Raw genomic sequence first — 14451 nt, 5'->3', positions numbered from 1 at the left:
AGACACCCGACCCCACCCTAGAACCTATAAGCACGTTCCCTTATGCTCCCTGCCAAATGGGACTGTGCTTTGCAGTTGGTACAAGGCAGAGGACCCAATCAACCTGGTATTGTCACGGGAAAGGGTGAAGAGCAGAGGTCAGGTGAGGGGGACAAAGCAGAAAGTAGGGTGGCATGAGACAAGGAGCCCTGGGCTACGGCAGCCTCTGAAAGCCAAAAAGGACGAGTTTGTACATCTTGGGCCTGTTCACAGCTTGGTGTTGCCTCCAGGAGTCCTGCAGACCCACCGGGATGTTGGAATGAACTCACCCTTTGGGCAGTTTGATGAAGGGCCATAGGAAAAAGACACACCTGTTCCCAAGTGCTGCTTCGTGAGGCTCCTCCCCTCGTCCCACTATTGCGGTGGCAATCCCTGGGTGTCTTTTTGTGTGCTTTGGTACCCACCCCTCCGCTGCACATCTCAGACTCTGAGCTTCAAGGACAACAAAGGTCATGGGCATTGTATTCCTTGCAAAACCTGAGGTGTGCCGTGGCCACCGTGGGATAAGCTCAGTGTCTCACAGAGCTGAGACACACATGGCTTCAAGCTCAGGGACTAACAGGTCATCCTGGTCACAAGGAAGAGAAAAGTAACCTATACACCCACAGTACTGGAGGAGGGCTGGCGCCTGCCTGGAAACTGGAGGGTCTTGTGTGACAAAGATTGTCAAGCTTCTCTCAGACTCCGATGGTGGGGTAGGGCAGGGCATTCCTGCCATGGGGCAGAGGGGTGGGGGTGGGGGTGGCAGTACCTGAGGTCAGCATGTTGTTGATGAGTTCCAGAAAGCCCTCCTCAGCCACATGGGCGTCTGTAAACAGGAATATCATCATCTTGTTCTCAAGCCCCAGTTTCAAGTACAGACTCTTCAGATCATCCCGGAAGTTAGTCTCTGAGTAGCCTCGGCTCAGCAGGATCTCAAACACCTGGGGGAACAGGTGGGCAGCGCCTGCTGAGGCAGGGGAAGGTGCTGAACTCGTTGGGGGGGGGGGGAGCGTATGGGTTTGCATTTCATCCCCTGAGGGGCACAAGCATGGAAGCTGGATGATTGACAAGTGTCCTGTGTGTGCTGCCCGAATGTGTCAGGGTGTGAGTATATAAGGTGTATGTCTGGAGAAAGGAAGGAAAGGAAGGGACTTCCCCCATCCACCCCACCCCATCCCCAGAGTCACAGGGAGGGAAAGCAACAGCAAAGGCTGGTAATGGTCACACAGACCTTCGACTAGACTAAAAGAACCATATGTACATACACTTAAAATGATGAACTGGGCCATCTTGATTTATAGTTCTATAAAGTAGTTTTAGGGCTGGAGAGATGGCTCAGTGGTTAAGAGCACTGACTGCCCTGCCAGAGGACCTGGGTTCAATTCCCAGCACCCACATGGTGGCTCACAACCATCTGTAACTCCAGTTCTAAGGGACCTGAGACCCTCACACAGACATAAGTGCAGGCAAAATACCAATGTACATAAGGTAAAAATAAAATTATTGCCAGGTGGTGGTGGTGGCACACGCCTTTAATCCCAGCACTCAGAGGAGGCAGAGGCAGCCCGATCTCTGTGGGTTTGAGGACAGCCTGATCTATAGAGTTCAGGACAGGCTCCAAAACTACAGAGAAACCCTGCCTTGAAAAACAAACAAACAAAAACCCATGAAAGATTTTATTGATTTTTGTTTGTGTGTGTGTGATTGCATGTCTGTAAGTGAATCACATATATGCAGGTGTCTGTAGGGACCACAGGAGGACACTGGATCCCCTGGAGCTGGACTTATAGGAAGTTATATGAGTTTCAGGTGTGACAGCAATGCCAAGCCCCCTCTGTGTTCCCACAGTTCTAAAATCACAGGGGCAGCCTGTGTCTAACTTTTGAGCTTGAGTTGTCAAGCCACTGCAGGTTAGATGCTTTTCAAATTCAGGCGAATGGGACAAAAACAGAGAGAAGGTCGTATTCTCAGCTTTTTAAACAGGATCCCCTCACCTCGTAGCCTGCAGTGAAGGCTGCCAGCCTGGCCAAGGACTGCTTCCCTGAGCCGCCCACACCCACCAGCAGGGCATGGCCTCGGTCCATTCGGATGATGCGGTGCACACGGGTCAGGTGCTCCAGCGCATCATCAAACAGCACCAGGTTCATCTTGGTGTTGATCTCGTTGTACTCCTCCAGGATTTCCTGAGTGGAGAGGATCCATAAGCCCACCGCCTTTTAAGAGGCAGGCTCTCTCCTTCGCATCAGGGAAGATGAAGGATGGAGAGAGCTGTCTTTTTCCTCGGCATCTGCGGCTGAGGAAGTAATCTAATCATTTAGACTTGTAGGAATGGAGACCTAATTGTCGACATCAAGATTGCAGTTGGCTGGCGTGGGACAGGAGAGATGGCTCAACAGAGATGGCTCAACAGGGAGATGCTGCTCTTCCCAGGACCCAGGTGTGGTTCCTAGAACTCAAGCAGGCGGCTCACAGATGCCTGCAACTCTAGTAGGTCTAGGGAGTCTGGCGCCCTTTTAGCCTCTATGGACACCTATACTCACATGCAAACATGCATGCATATGCTTTCATACACACATTCTCTCTCTCTCTCTCTCTCTCTCTCACACACACACACACACACACACACACACACACCACATTCATGACTAAAAATAAAGTAAATCTCTGGTCTGCTGGGTGTCAACCTGCTAGAGTGAACTGCAGCCCAGTACAGACAAGAGAGCTGCTGGGGTCTGGGGTCACTCAAGACCCCCCAAACGCTGTATGGACAGAGCAGGAGGTGGGCGGTCTGCACCTCGAACAGTGCCTTGGCGGCCTCATAGTCCTGGATGTCTTCATAAACGCGTGGTTCATCCTCATGCAGGGCCATCCGGAAGTCCCCAAACAGGATGGGGTCCCTCATCACCGCCTCGAGGTCATCGTTAAAATGCTCCTTCACCAGATTCCCTATATGCTCTTGCACCTTGAAACAAAAGCGAGTTAAGGCCCCAGGCACGTCCACAGTTTCCTGCATTTGGCAGGAAGACAGAATTCACCTTAACCAGTGGGGTAATTAGCCTAGACCTTCCCTACTGGCACCTAGCCTGCTGTGAGATTCCTGTATAAGCAATACATTGGTTTCTTTTTCTTTTTTTTCCCCTAAACCCTCTCTTTGGTTTGTTTGTTTTAATTACATTTCCTTATTTTTTTGTGCTTAGGGGGTACCACATAGAGGGCAGAAGCTAACTTCTGGGAGTCAGTTCTCCCCTTCTACCTTTTGGGCCCGAGGGATAGATTCAGATCGTCAGGCTTGGCTGCAAATGCCCACTGAACCATCTTGCTGCCCCCACTGGCATGATTTACTCAGACTTTAGGTGGGGTTTTCTGCCCATGAAGGCGATTGTTCATGCTCACCAGCTGCTTGTCTACTTCGTTGATGAGCCGGTCATGGAAAACCCGCAGGCACTCATTTCTCCACACCCTTACCATCTGAGTCACTGTCTGAAACCTACATGAAGGAAGGGCAATGTTGATGGTCACCTGTTATGAGCCAGAATGACATCTCCCATCAGTCACCAGGTGACCTGGGGAGGGAGGGGCTCAGGTCGATGGGGGAGCACAAGAACCACATCCCTAAGGACCTTCTGCCTTAGGGTGTATTTCAGTAAAGCAAACAAGCCCCCAAACTCACCGATCTGGATTGGTGAGGACAAGACCATTAAAGACTCTGGAGAGGTCCCGAAGGTTGAAGATATAATGGAACTTTGAAGGGGTGGGAGGGAGATCCTGAACAATGTTTTTATAAAGTATTAGCGTGCAGAATGTCAGCTTCCTGCTCACACCACTGATGCTCTCATTAAAGGTCTTTAAAAAACAAAAAACGAAAAGACCACCATGACTATTGGTTCAAGAGCAGATAAGCGAAATGTGGTATTTTCATGATAGAATAATATTTGATCAGGAAAAGGATTGAAACACTGACACATGAATGGATCTTGAAAACCTGGTGCTAAGTGAGAGACACCAAACATCAGAGGCTGTGTGGCTTCCAGGGATTAGGAGAAAGGGGGAGAAAGGGGAGTCTATAATGGGTACAGTTCTCTTTTAGTTTAAATACACACACACACACACACACACACACACACACACACAGTGCAGATAGTTAGCCAAGACTGAATAGACCAAATGCCTCTAAATTGCATATGGTAAAATGGTTAAAATACTGAATTTTACATTTTTACGTATGTGTGCATGTGTGTTTGTGTGTGGTGTGTGTGTGTGTGAGAGAGAGAGACTGAGCTCATACATGCATGCCAGAGTGCATGCAGCTCACCATTTGACCCGCGGACTGCCCTACAGGGAATACTCTAACAGTAGCACATGACATCATCTGTAGTTAAAACAGCTTCCAACAAGGCTCACAGTCCCTCCTGCCCCTCACACCACACCCTCCCCACCCAGCAGAAGCCTTGGAGTGCACAGACCCCATTCTCGGGTAAATAAATCCCACCCAGCACATTGTCCTCCGGTTCACACTGTGGGGAAAGCCCAGTTACCGAGGTGTGGCCCTTCAGGATGGAGTAGTAGATCAAGCGCAGAGACTCCTCTGATGGGAAAGGGACGTTGAAGACGCTGAACAGTGAGAGGAACCTGGGGTCCACCTCATTGCGGCCCCCTCCTGCTTTTCCCATGGCAGCGATGAAGCCCAGGTCACGGATACTCTTACAGTTGAGCTCTTTCCCGCGGTCATATAAGTAGCCTTTTTCTAGCAGTAGCTTCAGCAAGGCAATGGGCTGCTGGGTGCCATACTCGTCCACCTGGGAAGAGTTTTGTTGTTGTTTGTTTAGGAAAAAGAAAAGCAGTATTCAAGTCAAGACTGCCAACCTCGAATGCTCACCTCTCCTGTTTCCCCCTAAGCATTCTGGGTTGGCTTCATAGGGCTTCCCAAGTCTATAACTGTCTATTCACATCTTATGTTTAAAGTCTGTCTCCTTCACTACACTGTGCATTCCATGAAGGCAGCAACTGCTGAGGCTTACACACCTCACAGTGCCAGTTTCCTGGGAGGAGTTAAGCAAACAGAATGGATGGATGGATAGATGGGTAGGTGAGTGGATGAATGGATGGATAGACAGATGAATGGGAGAATGCATTTCTATGTATTTGGATGGGTGAAAATGGATGATGGAAAATGGATAGTAAGTGGACAGATAGATGAGCAGATGATGAATAGATGGGTGGGTGGGTGGGTGGATGGATGGAAGATGGATAGATGGATAGATGGATGGATGAGTGGATTCTGTTGATGGGTGAGTGGATGGAAGGGAGACAGATTCCTTAACATATGTGTGGAAGAATAACAGATGCAGGTCTGTGGATAAACGAAACAGTAGGTGACTAGATACATGGAGGGACAATGGATAGATGGTCAGACATGCTGCAGATGTACAGATAGGTAAGAACACTCGCTGCTCTTCCAGAGACTCAGAGTTCTGTTCCCAGCCCCCATGTCATACAGCTCACAACCATATGTAACTCCAGCTCCAGGGTATCTGACACCTTCTGGTCTCTTTGGGTACATGTGGCATATATATATATGTATGTATGTATGTATGTATATACATACACACCCATAAAAATAATAAAATTTGCAATTAGTCTTAAATAATAAAAATCTTAAAAAGATACAAGCACACGCCCACTCACCCCACCTCTGTAAGCCCCTCCCACCTTTGGCATGTTCATGTCATCCATGAACACCAGCAGCCGCTTCCCCATGGGTGGCCCATATGTGTCCTTCGTCCGCTTCTCCACATTTGCTTCTAAATTTCTCTGGATGTCCAGGGATGTGGTGCGTGAGGAGAAGCTGACCATTAACACAATCTGCAGCAGAGAAGAGGGTGGTATAGCAACCGGCCTCCAAACTAACATTCTAGAACAGGTCTGTGCTTCATCACTTTTAACAGCTAAAGCCAGAGCTGGGTGTGATGGCACACTTGAGAGGCAGAGGCAGAGGCAGGAGGATCTCTGTGAGTTCAAGGCCAGGCCAGCCAGGGGTACACAGTGAGACCCTGTCCCAACAATACCCTCTTTACTTTTGCTAGATTGCATGTTGCCACTCGTGAGCCTTGAGAACATGCAAGCTGTGGAATGCTGTCCCCGAGGCCACATTACCTTCCGAGGTTGGGCCCACTAACTCCCCCTCATCAAAGGGTGGAAGGCTGGAAAGACCCTGTGCCCTCCCTAAGATATACAACTAGTTAGCTGTTACCCACACATCGCCCTGCTTCTGAAACTGATTCGACTCATACTCATTCGGTTCACAGAGCTGGACTTGGGTAGAATCATTTCTTGGGCCTTTCTGTCTGGGTGATTAGAAATAAACTCCCAGGAAAAGTCACATGATGATATGTGGTAGGGGAAAATGTCGTTCTACCTGGGTGGCCTCTACAAAGGGAACTGTCTGACCTTAAAAGCCTGGTGACTTCAACAACATCTGCTGGACCACTCTCCATGACAGAGGAGTTTTAAACATAAATTGCTTTCAAGGCAATTGTGTATTAATAAGGAGACCAAAGAAAGCACGAACAGCTTCTTCCTGGACCTCACAGCTGGAGGGAAGATGCTCTCATGCACTCTCCTGCACATGGACAAGGGTCTCTCTCTCTCTCTCTCTCTCTCTCTCTCTCTCTCTCTCTCTCGTGCTCTTAAAGGAACTATGAGTGCACATATATGTACACTAGAATGCACACACACATGCATATGCTCATATTCAGCCACTCACCAGCCACAACTGGCCCGCTGTGCTAAAGTTGCTGGTCTATAGACCATACTTTGGGAACAAGTGAGTTTTTAAAATGTCCTTCAACCCAGCTGCCCACGAGTACATGCACACATGCACAAACGGTTAGCAGTGAACTGCTTGCCACCAAGGAGGTCTAGGGGCAGGGTCCTAGGAAAATGATGATACACACAGAAGTTTCTGAACATGGATTCCTCTTGAGGTCTTGGGTTCTAACAGCAGTTCTGTGCCCTCCACCCTGACTCCGTTAGAGCTAAATACACCACATTGTACAAGAGGAGGGCAGCAGGAAGGCTTGATCTATCCAATACTAGGAGACTCCGTTTGAAAAACTGCTCCTGACTTCATTTTGAGGGAGAAGGATTTCTATAACCCCAGGGGGAACCCAGAAATGGCACCATTGGTCATGTACCATCCACCCAGACTGAATAATGACTTATTCCTGGAGGAGAAGACAAACGATGTTTGTTGGGAAGAACCAAAACTGTGGGGCTGCATGAGTATATTAAAATAGTGTTACAAAAACCTGGCACAAGGGCTTACTGAATGCCAGACCGAAGAAAAGGTGAAACCCTGTCATCCGGACCCCATAAAGTGATGGACACCCAATACTTCCATAGCCTGGCTCCACACCAACCTATCATGTGATACCTAGTGTGTACCCAGGACCAAGTACTCCTGACTTGGCTCTGTCCCCTGCTCTGTCCCACAGTATTCAGCTGCCTGCCAGTCCATCTGCTTGCCTGTCTGGACCTGGACCTGGCCCGTTGTTTCCTGATCCACTTCAGCCTTTTCTCCTGGCAGCTAAAAATATCTACAGCTGTGCTCTCAAACCCGACCCCAGCGGCTCCCTTCTGGCTCTGTTTGGGTTCGTTATCAGGGATACAGACCCTCAGCACACTTCTGAGACCCCTGAGCTCTGCCTTGGCCTCTTTGACTTGTGTCCACTCTGTAATCCATATATAAACATATAAATAGTATGTCTATGGCGTGCAGTGAGAGTTTGCATCAGTCATTAAAATAGGAATGAGGAACTTGCACTCACCTTGCCCAGGCCACCAAGGTAGGTGGACTTTATGATAAATAGCTGCCATTGAAACTGCTAAACCTAGGCAGTAGTGCACGCCTTTAATCCCAGCACTCAGGAAGCAGAGGCAGGAGGATCTCTCTGAATTCAGGGCCAACCTGGTCTACAGATCAAGTTCCAGGATAGCCAGAGAGAAACCATGACACAAAAGACAAAAAAGGAAAAAGAAGATGGAGACGGAGAAGAAGAAAGGAAGGAAGGAAAGGAAGGGAGGGAACTGCTAAGCCTTGTGAATTTATTATATAGATTCTGACATTGTAAGAAGCAGCACACATTTGTCTGTGTTTCTGGTATAGTGAATTCCTGACACCATCTCACAAGGAGCATGGAGGCTTCTGCCTTGTGATCTATGTTGGATTTCTGCCGTGAAGGAAGCCAGTTACACTTGCATGTCACTAATGTGGCAGAGTATGTCCCAGATCCCATGCATTGGACATAACCCCTCATTTCATGTTAGTGAGCTTCGGAGGCTCCCAGGACCTCTGGGGCAATCGGATGGAAAGGGCTCTCAACTGCCTATCAAGCCATTTGCAGAGTACGACTCCAGGGTTCTAAGGAAGTGGCTTTTCTTCTCTTTCTCTGGCGGGCTTGCTCCTTCTCACCATGAGATGCTTTCCCACCCTATCATGTCACCATGTACCACGGAGGCAAGGGCCTGTAAGATGGGGTCACCATGCTCTTGGGCTTCCTGGCCCCCGAGAGCTGAGCTAAGTAAACAGCTACTCTTCGTAACTTACCAGGTCTCAGGTTTTTTGTTATAGCACAGCTAAGCATTCCTAGGAGAGGTCCACCCTGAAGATCTGAGGTCACAAGCCACGTGAAATGGAAGAAGAGTCACCCAGCCCCAGTCCGTAAACACAGCCTTCACCAACCTTAACTAAATTCTGTGAGAGAACTTGAGTCATGCAGCTAAGCCATGAAACTGAGTCCTAACCCATGAAACTGAGGGGTAGTAAGGGCTTGTGGCACTAAGCCACCAAGTGCTGTGTAACTTGTTACAAGGCAGCTGTTAACTAGTGCAGACACTTACGTTGGTCTCCTCATTCAGATTTTTAAGGAAGTTCTGGGTAGTGGCTGTCTTAGAAGTGCCTGATTCACCCACAAAAAGAACAGGGTGCTTGATTTTAACCATCTGCTCTAGTATCCAGGTGGTGCGGGTCGTATCCACTGTGTGAACTGAAAGACAGGATAGGTGTGTCACAGGAACTCTGAGCATTTGGCCACCTGGCACGCACAGAGTCCCAAACACTGAGATCTGGGCTGGGAGAGGAGGCTCAGTGTTAAGAGTCTTGCTCCAGCAGCAGAGGGCCTGAATTCAAATCCCCAATACCTATATTAAAAGTTGTGTGTGGCTGTGTGTGCCTTTAATAACAATATCAGGGAGGTGGAGACAGGCAGAACCCGAGAGCTTGCTGGCCAGTCAGGATAACCAGAACAAGCTTCAGGCTCATAGAGGGGCCCTGTCTCAAGGCAAGAAGGCACAGAGCATATAGGAAGACACCTGACAGCCTGTTCACGACTCCACGTGTGTGCTCAGGTGCATATACCTGCACCACACACACACAGATACATACACACACAAAACACATGCACATTGCATGGTTTTGGGTTGCTTTTGGTTTGTTTGTTTTTTGTTTGTTTTTTTTGAGACAGGTTATCTCTGTGTATCCCCAACTGTCCTGGAACTTGCTCTGTAGACCAGGCTGGCCTTGAATTCAGAGATCCGCCTGCCTCTGCCAAGGGCTGACCACTCCTCATTTTGTTTTGCTTTGTTTTTAAGCCAAGCTCTGGCTGCAAAGGTGAATATGGATAAAGCCCCGCCTTGGTTTCCCAGTCATTCTATGGCTTTTTGGAGGCGTGACATTCACCCAATCAAAGTGTATAATTGAGTATGATGCATTTCCTTGGCAGGGAGGTTGTGGGGACTGCACTGGCTTCCACCACCCTGCTTATTCCCTGAACTCCATCTGATTTGCATTCAGAATGAAAACCCCACTTTCCCTGCCCACCCCACCCCCCAACACAGGCACCTGCAGGACCAGTTTCCTGAAAACCTCTGCTGAAGGCAGCGCACAGTCAGGTCCAGCCCACCACTCTCCCGAGGGATGATATCAGTGTGGGAGGGGTGATCCTGAGAAAATGCAGAAGCTCCAGAAGCACCAGACACACTTACTGTGGAATCATACAGGATGGAGCCGGGCTCTCAAGGTCCACCCTGACTGAGAACCGCCCCTCTGACTTCCCTCCTGCCCTCCCTGTACCCAGCCCACCCTGTGACTGGAGCGCCTGAGGACATGTAAAGGAAAGTGGAGAACAGGCCATCATGGGCATCAACTTACAGGGAAAAGCCCAGTCATGGCCAGACAGAGGTGAGCAGAGGCATGGGACAAAATGGGACCCCAAAGGGCAGATGGTGGCACCCTCTAGTCACTCCCAACCCATTCCTGGAGGGCACTCAGTTGCCAGTGAGGCCCTGGTCTTCTCAGGCCGACCCACACCCACTCACACCGGGAAGCTAAGACCAGGGCCGGTGCTTACACACCCAGGATGTCGACAAATTTCTTCTCGTGATCGTGAACATACTCAGGAACTAGCTTGCTCCATGGGATCCAGTAGTTCCTCTTGGAATCGAAATGAAAGTCATACAGGGTGGGAAGATGCCCTGCAGGGGACAAGGGTCTGTGTTGTTTTGGTCATAGACACAGGAACAGGACAGATTTTAACGCATCTGGAATGAGCTGCCTGTTCACCTCATAGCTACCCTCGTCTTGCTTGCTACTCCTTCACGGGATAGGTACACTGTCGAGTACCTTTTTTGCAGTTGGCCACCAATCCTTGGAGACACAACCATGGGCCACAAAGCCATGACCCCACCCTTACAGACACTGGTGGCCCAGGCCCAGGTAGAGGAAAATTAAGCAGACAATTTTGATGTCGATGCTGAACTCTGAGACTCAGTAAGTACAAGTATGACCCTTGACCCATGACCCCTAAGGGCATCTGGCAAAGGCAGGGTGGGGGAGAAAAGAAATATGGTATGGAAGCTACTCCAGAGCTGGAGCTCTGCCCACCATCCGCACCCTCTTGCCCAGACCATTCCTCACCAGGGTCCCCATTCACACGTGTGCCACGCCCACCCATCTCTCAGACAGACCACTTCTCCAGCAGAGGGCCATCTGTGGGCCCCGCGTGTTTCTATATAAGGGCACATAGGGTCATGCAGAAGCTTAAACACTTTATAAGATGCCTTCCTATGACTTGCCTGCTGGTCTGTGAGGCAGACAGGGGAGCCCAGAGGAAAATGGGGAACCCTAGAGTGTGTCAAGAGCATGAGGGTCCAAGATGGAGTCGGGGCACAGCAGTGGTGTCTCAGGGTGTTGGCCTGCTGGAGCGGGCCATGCCCTTGAAGCCCTGAGCATGGCCGTGGCCACATCACACAGGCCAGAAACCCACACAGGCAGCAACAAGGAAAAGCAGGTTGACTTCCCCTACAAACCCACACCAAAGAAGGGGTCACGATTTCTACCTGGCAGTTCTCCAGGATGGGCCCAGATCCCCTCCGTGTCCGCGGTGGGCATTGACGAGAGGCGTTTAATGCACTCGTCAAATCTGATCCTTCCTGGCTCGAGCAGGGAGGAGCCTAGTGAGCAATAGAGCGCCTCCAGGAAGAAACACTCTAGCAGGTCAGGGTCCTCGATCTCCCCTTCCAGTAGCGAATCCATCATCTTGGTTAACTGGGTCACCTGGTCACAGCAAGCCTGTGTCAGTCCATCTTGCTATCCTGCTGCTCTCCCGATGCTATCCTGTCCTGAGTCCTGAGGTCCCCTATCCCAGAGCGATGGCATCTATACCTGCCATATTGGTTTGGCCACATGGAACCTGGTACCTTCACTTGCATGGGGGGGGGTCACAAGAATGTGCCCTGACAGCCACCCATCCGCCATCTCTGCTCCCTTTAGGCTCCTCCCCCCATGCCATGGGTCCACCCTGGGCAGTGGAGTGTTCTTACCATATTCAGGTCCGTCTGAGGGACCACCATCTTGAGCCTCTCTCCTTGTCTGCCATCCACTATCCCCTCTATGATCATGTCAATAAGCGTGGGCACATATTTCTCAAAGAGGTCATTTAAATGCTTTTGCTCCACCTGTGGAGGAGAGAGCCAAATCCCTTTCAAGGGTCCTTCTAACTGGAAGTTCATCAGAGCTGAGACAGTGTAGCTGTGACAAAGACTTTGGCAGGCGTGGAGCCCCAGGGCCAGTGCCTTCCATGTGTAGACAGGTTTGTTCCTTATGATGCTCCCGTTTTCCTTCACTGCCACAGTGCACCCACACCTTTGAGCGATGGGAGATAACAGGCCCCATCTGACAGAAAAGGAGCTGATGTTCTTAGAGTTCAAGCATCACAACTGACCGTTCAGCAAAATGTTCAGAGAGACACACTGTGTGTGCGGCTGGAGGGCAGGCTCAGTGGTCAAGATGGCGTACTAAGGTTGGACTAAGGTGTACCATGGGTCCGCAGTTAAGAGCACTTGCTGATCTTACAGAGGGGACCTGGGCTTGATTCTCTACACCCACATGGTGGCTCACAACATGGGAGCTCCCCAGTCCCAGGGGATCTGACATCCTCTTCTGAGCAAAAGTGCAGAACGGGGGGGGGGCATCCTCTCTCTCCATAACTGGGCCCATCTGATCCAGGTTTGTACACTGAAACTCAGAATCCTCCTGGATTAACATCCGCTGGCCACAGCCATGTCCTCTCATGTGTTCCTACCCCAGGAGCAAACTTGAGTGGATACAAAAGAAAACCACTCATGCAATGACAAGTGTTCCCTACCTGCCCCGCTGCAGAGATCCGTCGATGCCCGGCCTAAGCCGTCAACATCATCACCCATCTCACCAGAATACCCGACCCAAAGGCTCATCACGCTATGTGCTCAAGGACAAACACAGCAGGTCAATGTGCCCTCTCCTACACCCATCCCTTGTCCGACATTCCTGATCAGGCCCAAGCTGTCTAAGGATAATGCTCACCTTGTTTTGTATTTGTTGTTGTAACCATTTTTTCCAGTATGGTTGGTATTTCAAGTTCTTAGGGTCCACGTAGACCATCCCACATCGAGACACGGTAGCAGGAGAGGCGTACTGCAAGTCTCCCACCTGGAAAGAGTGAACCCTTCAGCCCGGAAACCCTTCTGCTTGTGGCTGCTAGCACCTGGGCCACACATGCCAGGGTCTTCCCTGGGCAAAGATTCACACAGGCATCAAGCCATGCCAAGCTGAACATGGAGGTCACAGCGAGATTACCCATGGCTGATGTGACATCTTCTCATTAAATAACTATGTTGTAGACTCCCTGATAAAAAGTAGAGAAGCTAGAAACATGGATGGAAGCTATTCAGAACCCAGAACCTAGAAACAAGTCTCATGGTTTTTTGTGTGTTTGTTTGTTTTTAAAGACTTATTATTTTATTTAATGTGGATGTGGATGAGCCTGAGTGTTTGTCTGTGCACTAGGTGTGTGCAGGTATCCACAAAGGCCAAAAGAGGGCATCAGATCTCTTGAAATTGGAGTTACACACAGCTGTGAGCTCTCATGTTCAAGCTGGGAACCACACTGGGGTCCTATGCAAGAAGAGCCAGCTGCTCTTCACAACTAAGCCGCTCCAGCCCCTCTGTTTTTGTTTTGTTTCGGGGGTTTCTTTGTTTGTTTTGTTTTTTGAGACAGGGTTTCTCTGTGTAGCCCTAGCTGTCCTGGAATTACCTCTTGCAGGGGAGGCTGGCCTGTAACTATGGATAGCCTTGAACTCCTGGCCCTCCTGTCTCCACTTCCTGAGTGCTAGACTGACAGGTGTGTGCCCGCACACCTGGTTTGTGCAGTGTTGGGGATGAACCCAGGCCCTCGTGCAAGTTAGGTGAGCTCTCTATCAAATGACCCCAAACAGCATTTTAAAGGATTTCTCTCTCTCTCTCTCTCTCTCTCTCTCTCTCTCTCTCTCTCTCTCTCTGTTTTTTCTTCAACATGGCTGATATTAGGTGGCACAAGATGACAAGATGTCCTGACTATAGGGTTAACATGACAAGTGTCTCTCTTTATAACAGACACGATTCGAATCATCAGCCAATTAGACAATGATATGCACAAACACAAATGCACTGATGAATTCTGCAGACTGAAGAAAAAGAACATCACCATTAACCTGGAGCAATTTCTAGGACACAGCTATGAAACAAGCAGTTGGTATGGCAGGCAGGAAATGGGGGAGGGGAGACTCTCTAGGCCAAACAGGAGAGCAGACAGCTTGAGAGAAAAGGAAGGTGACCACAAACTCCAGACAAAATAAATGCTTCTAAAAGACAAAGAAGGAATTATAGCGTGCTAGCTCGCTCTGCAGGAAATATTTCCATATTCAAAACAATGTCAATAGTGTGTGCTGTTAGAAATGCAGTGTTCTGAAGGGCGGGGGAGTCTACAGCTGAGACGGACAGCAGAGGAACCCTCATATTCAGAGGACTCTGCCGGTAGATGATATGTAAGGTTTTTAACTTTTGCTTGGTTTCTGTGA

At 49.6% G+C, this 14451-nt stretch overlaps 1 protein-coding gene across 1 annotated transcript in view; it reads right to left on the bottom strand.

Annotated features, from left to right (window-relative positions):
- Dnah10 (dynein axonemal heavy chain 10) overlaps window positions 1–14451 on the bottom strand; it is a 103926-nt gene that overhangs the window by 31150 nt on the left and 58325 nt on the right. Inside the window, exons 41-52 of the mRNA XM_051204908.1 lie at window positions 12920–13045; window positions 11899–12033; window positions 11416–11632; window positions 10432–10551; window positions 8920–9065; window positions 5731–5883; window positions 4557–4817; window positions 3692–3864; window positions 3415–3508; window positions 2816–2983; window positions 2016–2204; window positions 791–962 (exon numbers count right to left, since the gene is read on the bottom strand). Coding sequence (XP_051060865.1) covers window positions 791–962; window positions 2016–2204; window positions 2816–2983; window positions 3415–3508; window positions 3692–3864; window positions 4557–4817; window positions 5731–5883; window positions 8920–9065; window positions 10432–10551; window positions 11416–11632; window positions 11899–12033; window positions 12920–13045 — 1954 coding nt within the window. The remainder of the gene's footprint in view (window positions 1–790; window positions 963–2015; window positions 2205–2815; window positions 2984–3414; window positions 3509–3691; window positions 3865–4556; window positions 4818–5730; window positions 5884–8919; window positions 9066–10431; window positions 10552–11415; window positions 11633–11898; window positions 12034–12919; window positions 13046–14451) is intronic.

Source organism: Phodopus roborovskii, unplaced genomic scaffold, assembly GCF_943737965.1.
Source record: "Phodopus roborovskii unplaced genomic scaffold, PHOROB, whole genome shotgun sequence".
Lineage (NCBI taxonomy): Eukaryota > Metazoa > Chordata > Mammalia > Rodentia > Cricetidae > Phodopus > Phodopus roborovskii.
The sequence above is the reverse complement of the archived record's forward strand: the minus strand, read 5'-3'. Positions and strand labels throughout refer to the sequence as shown.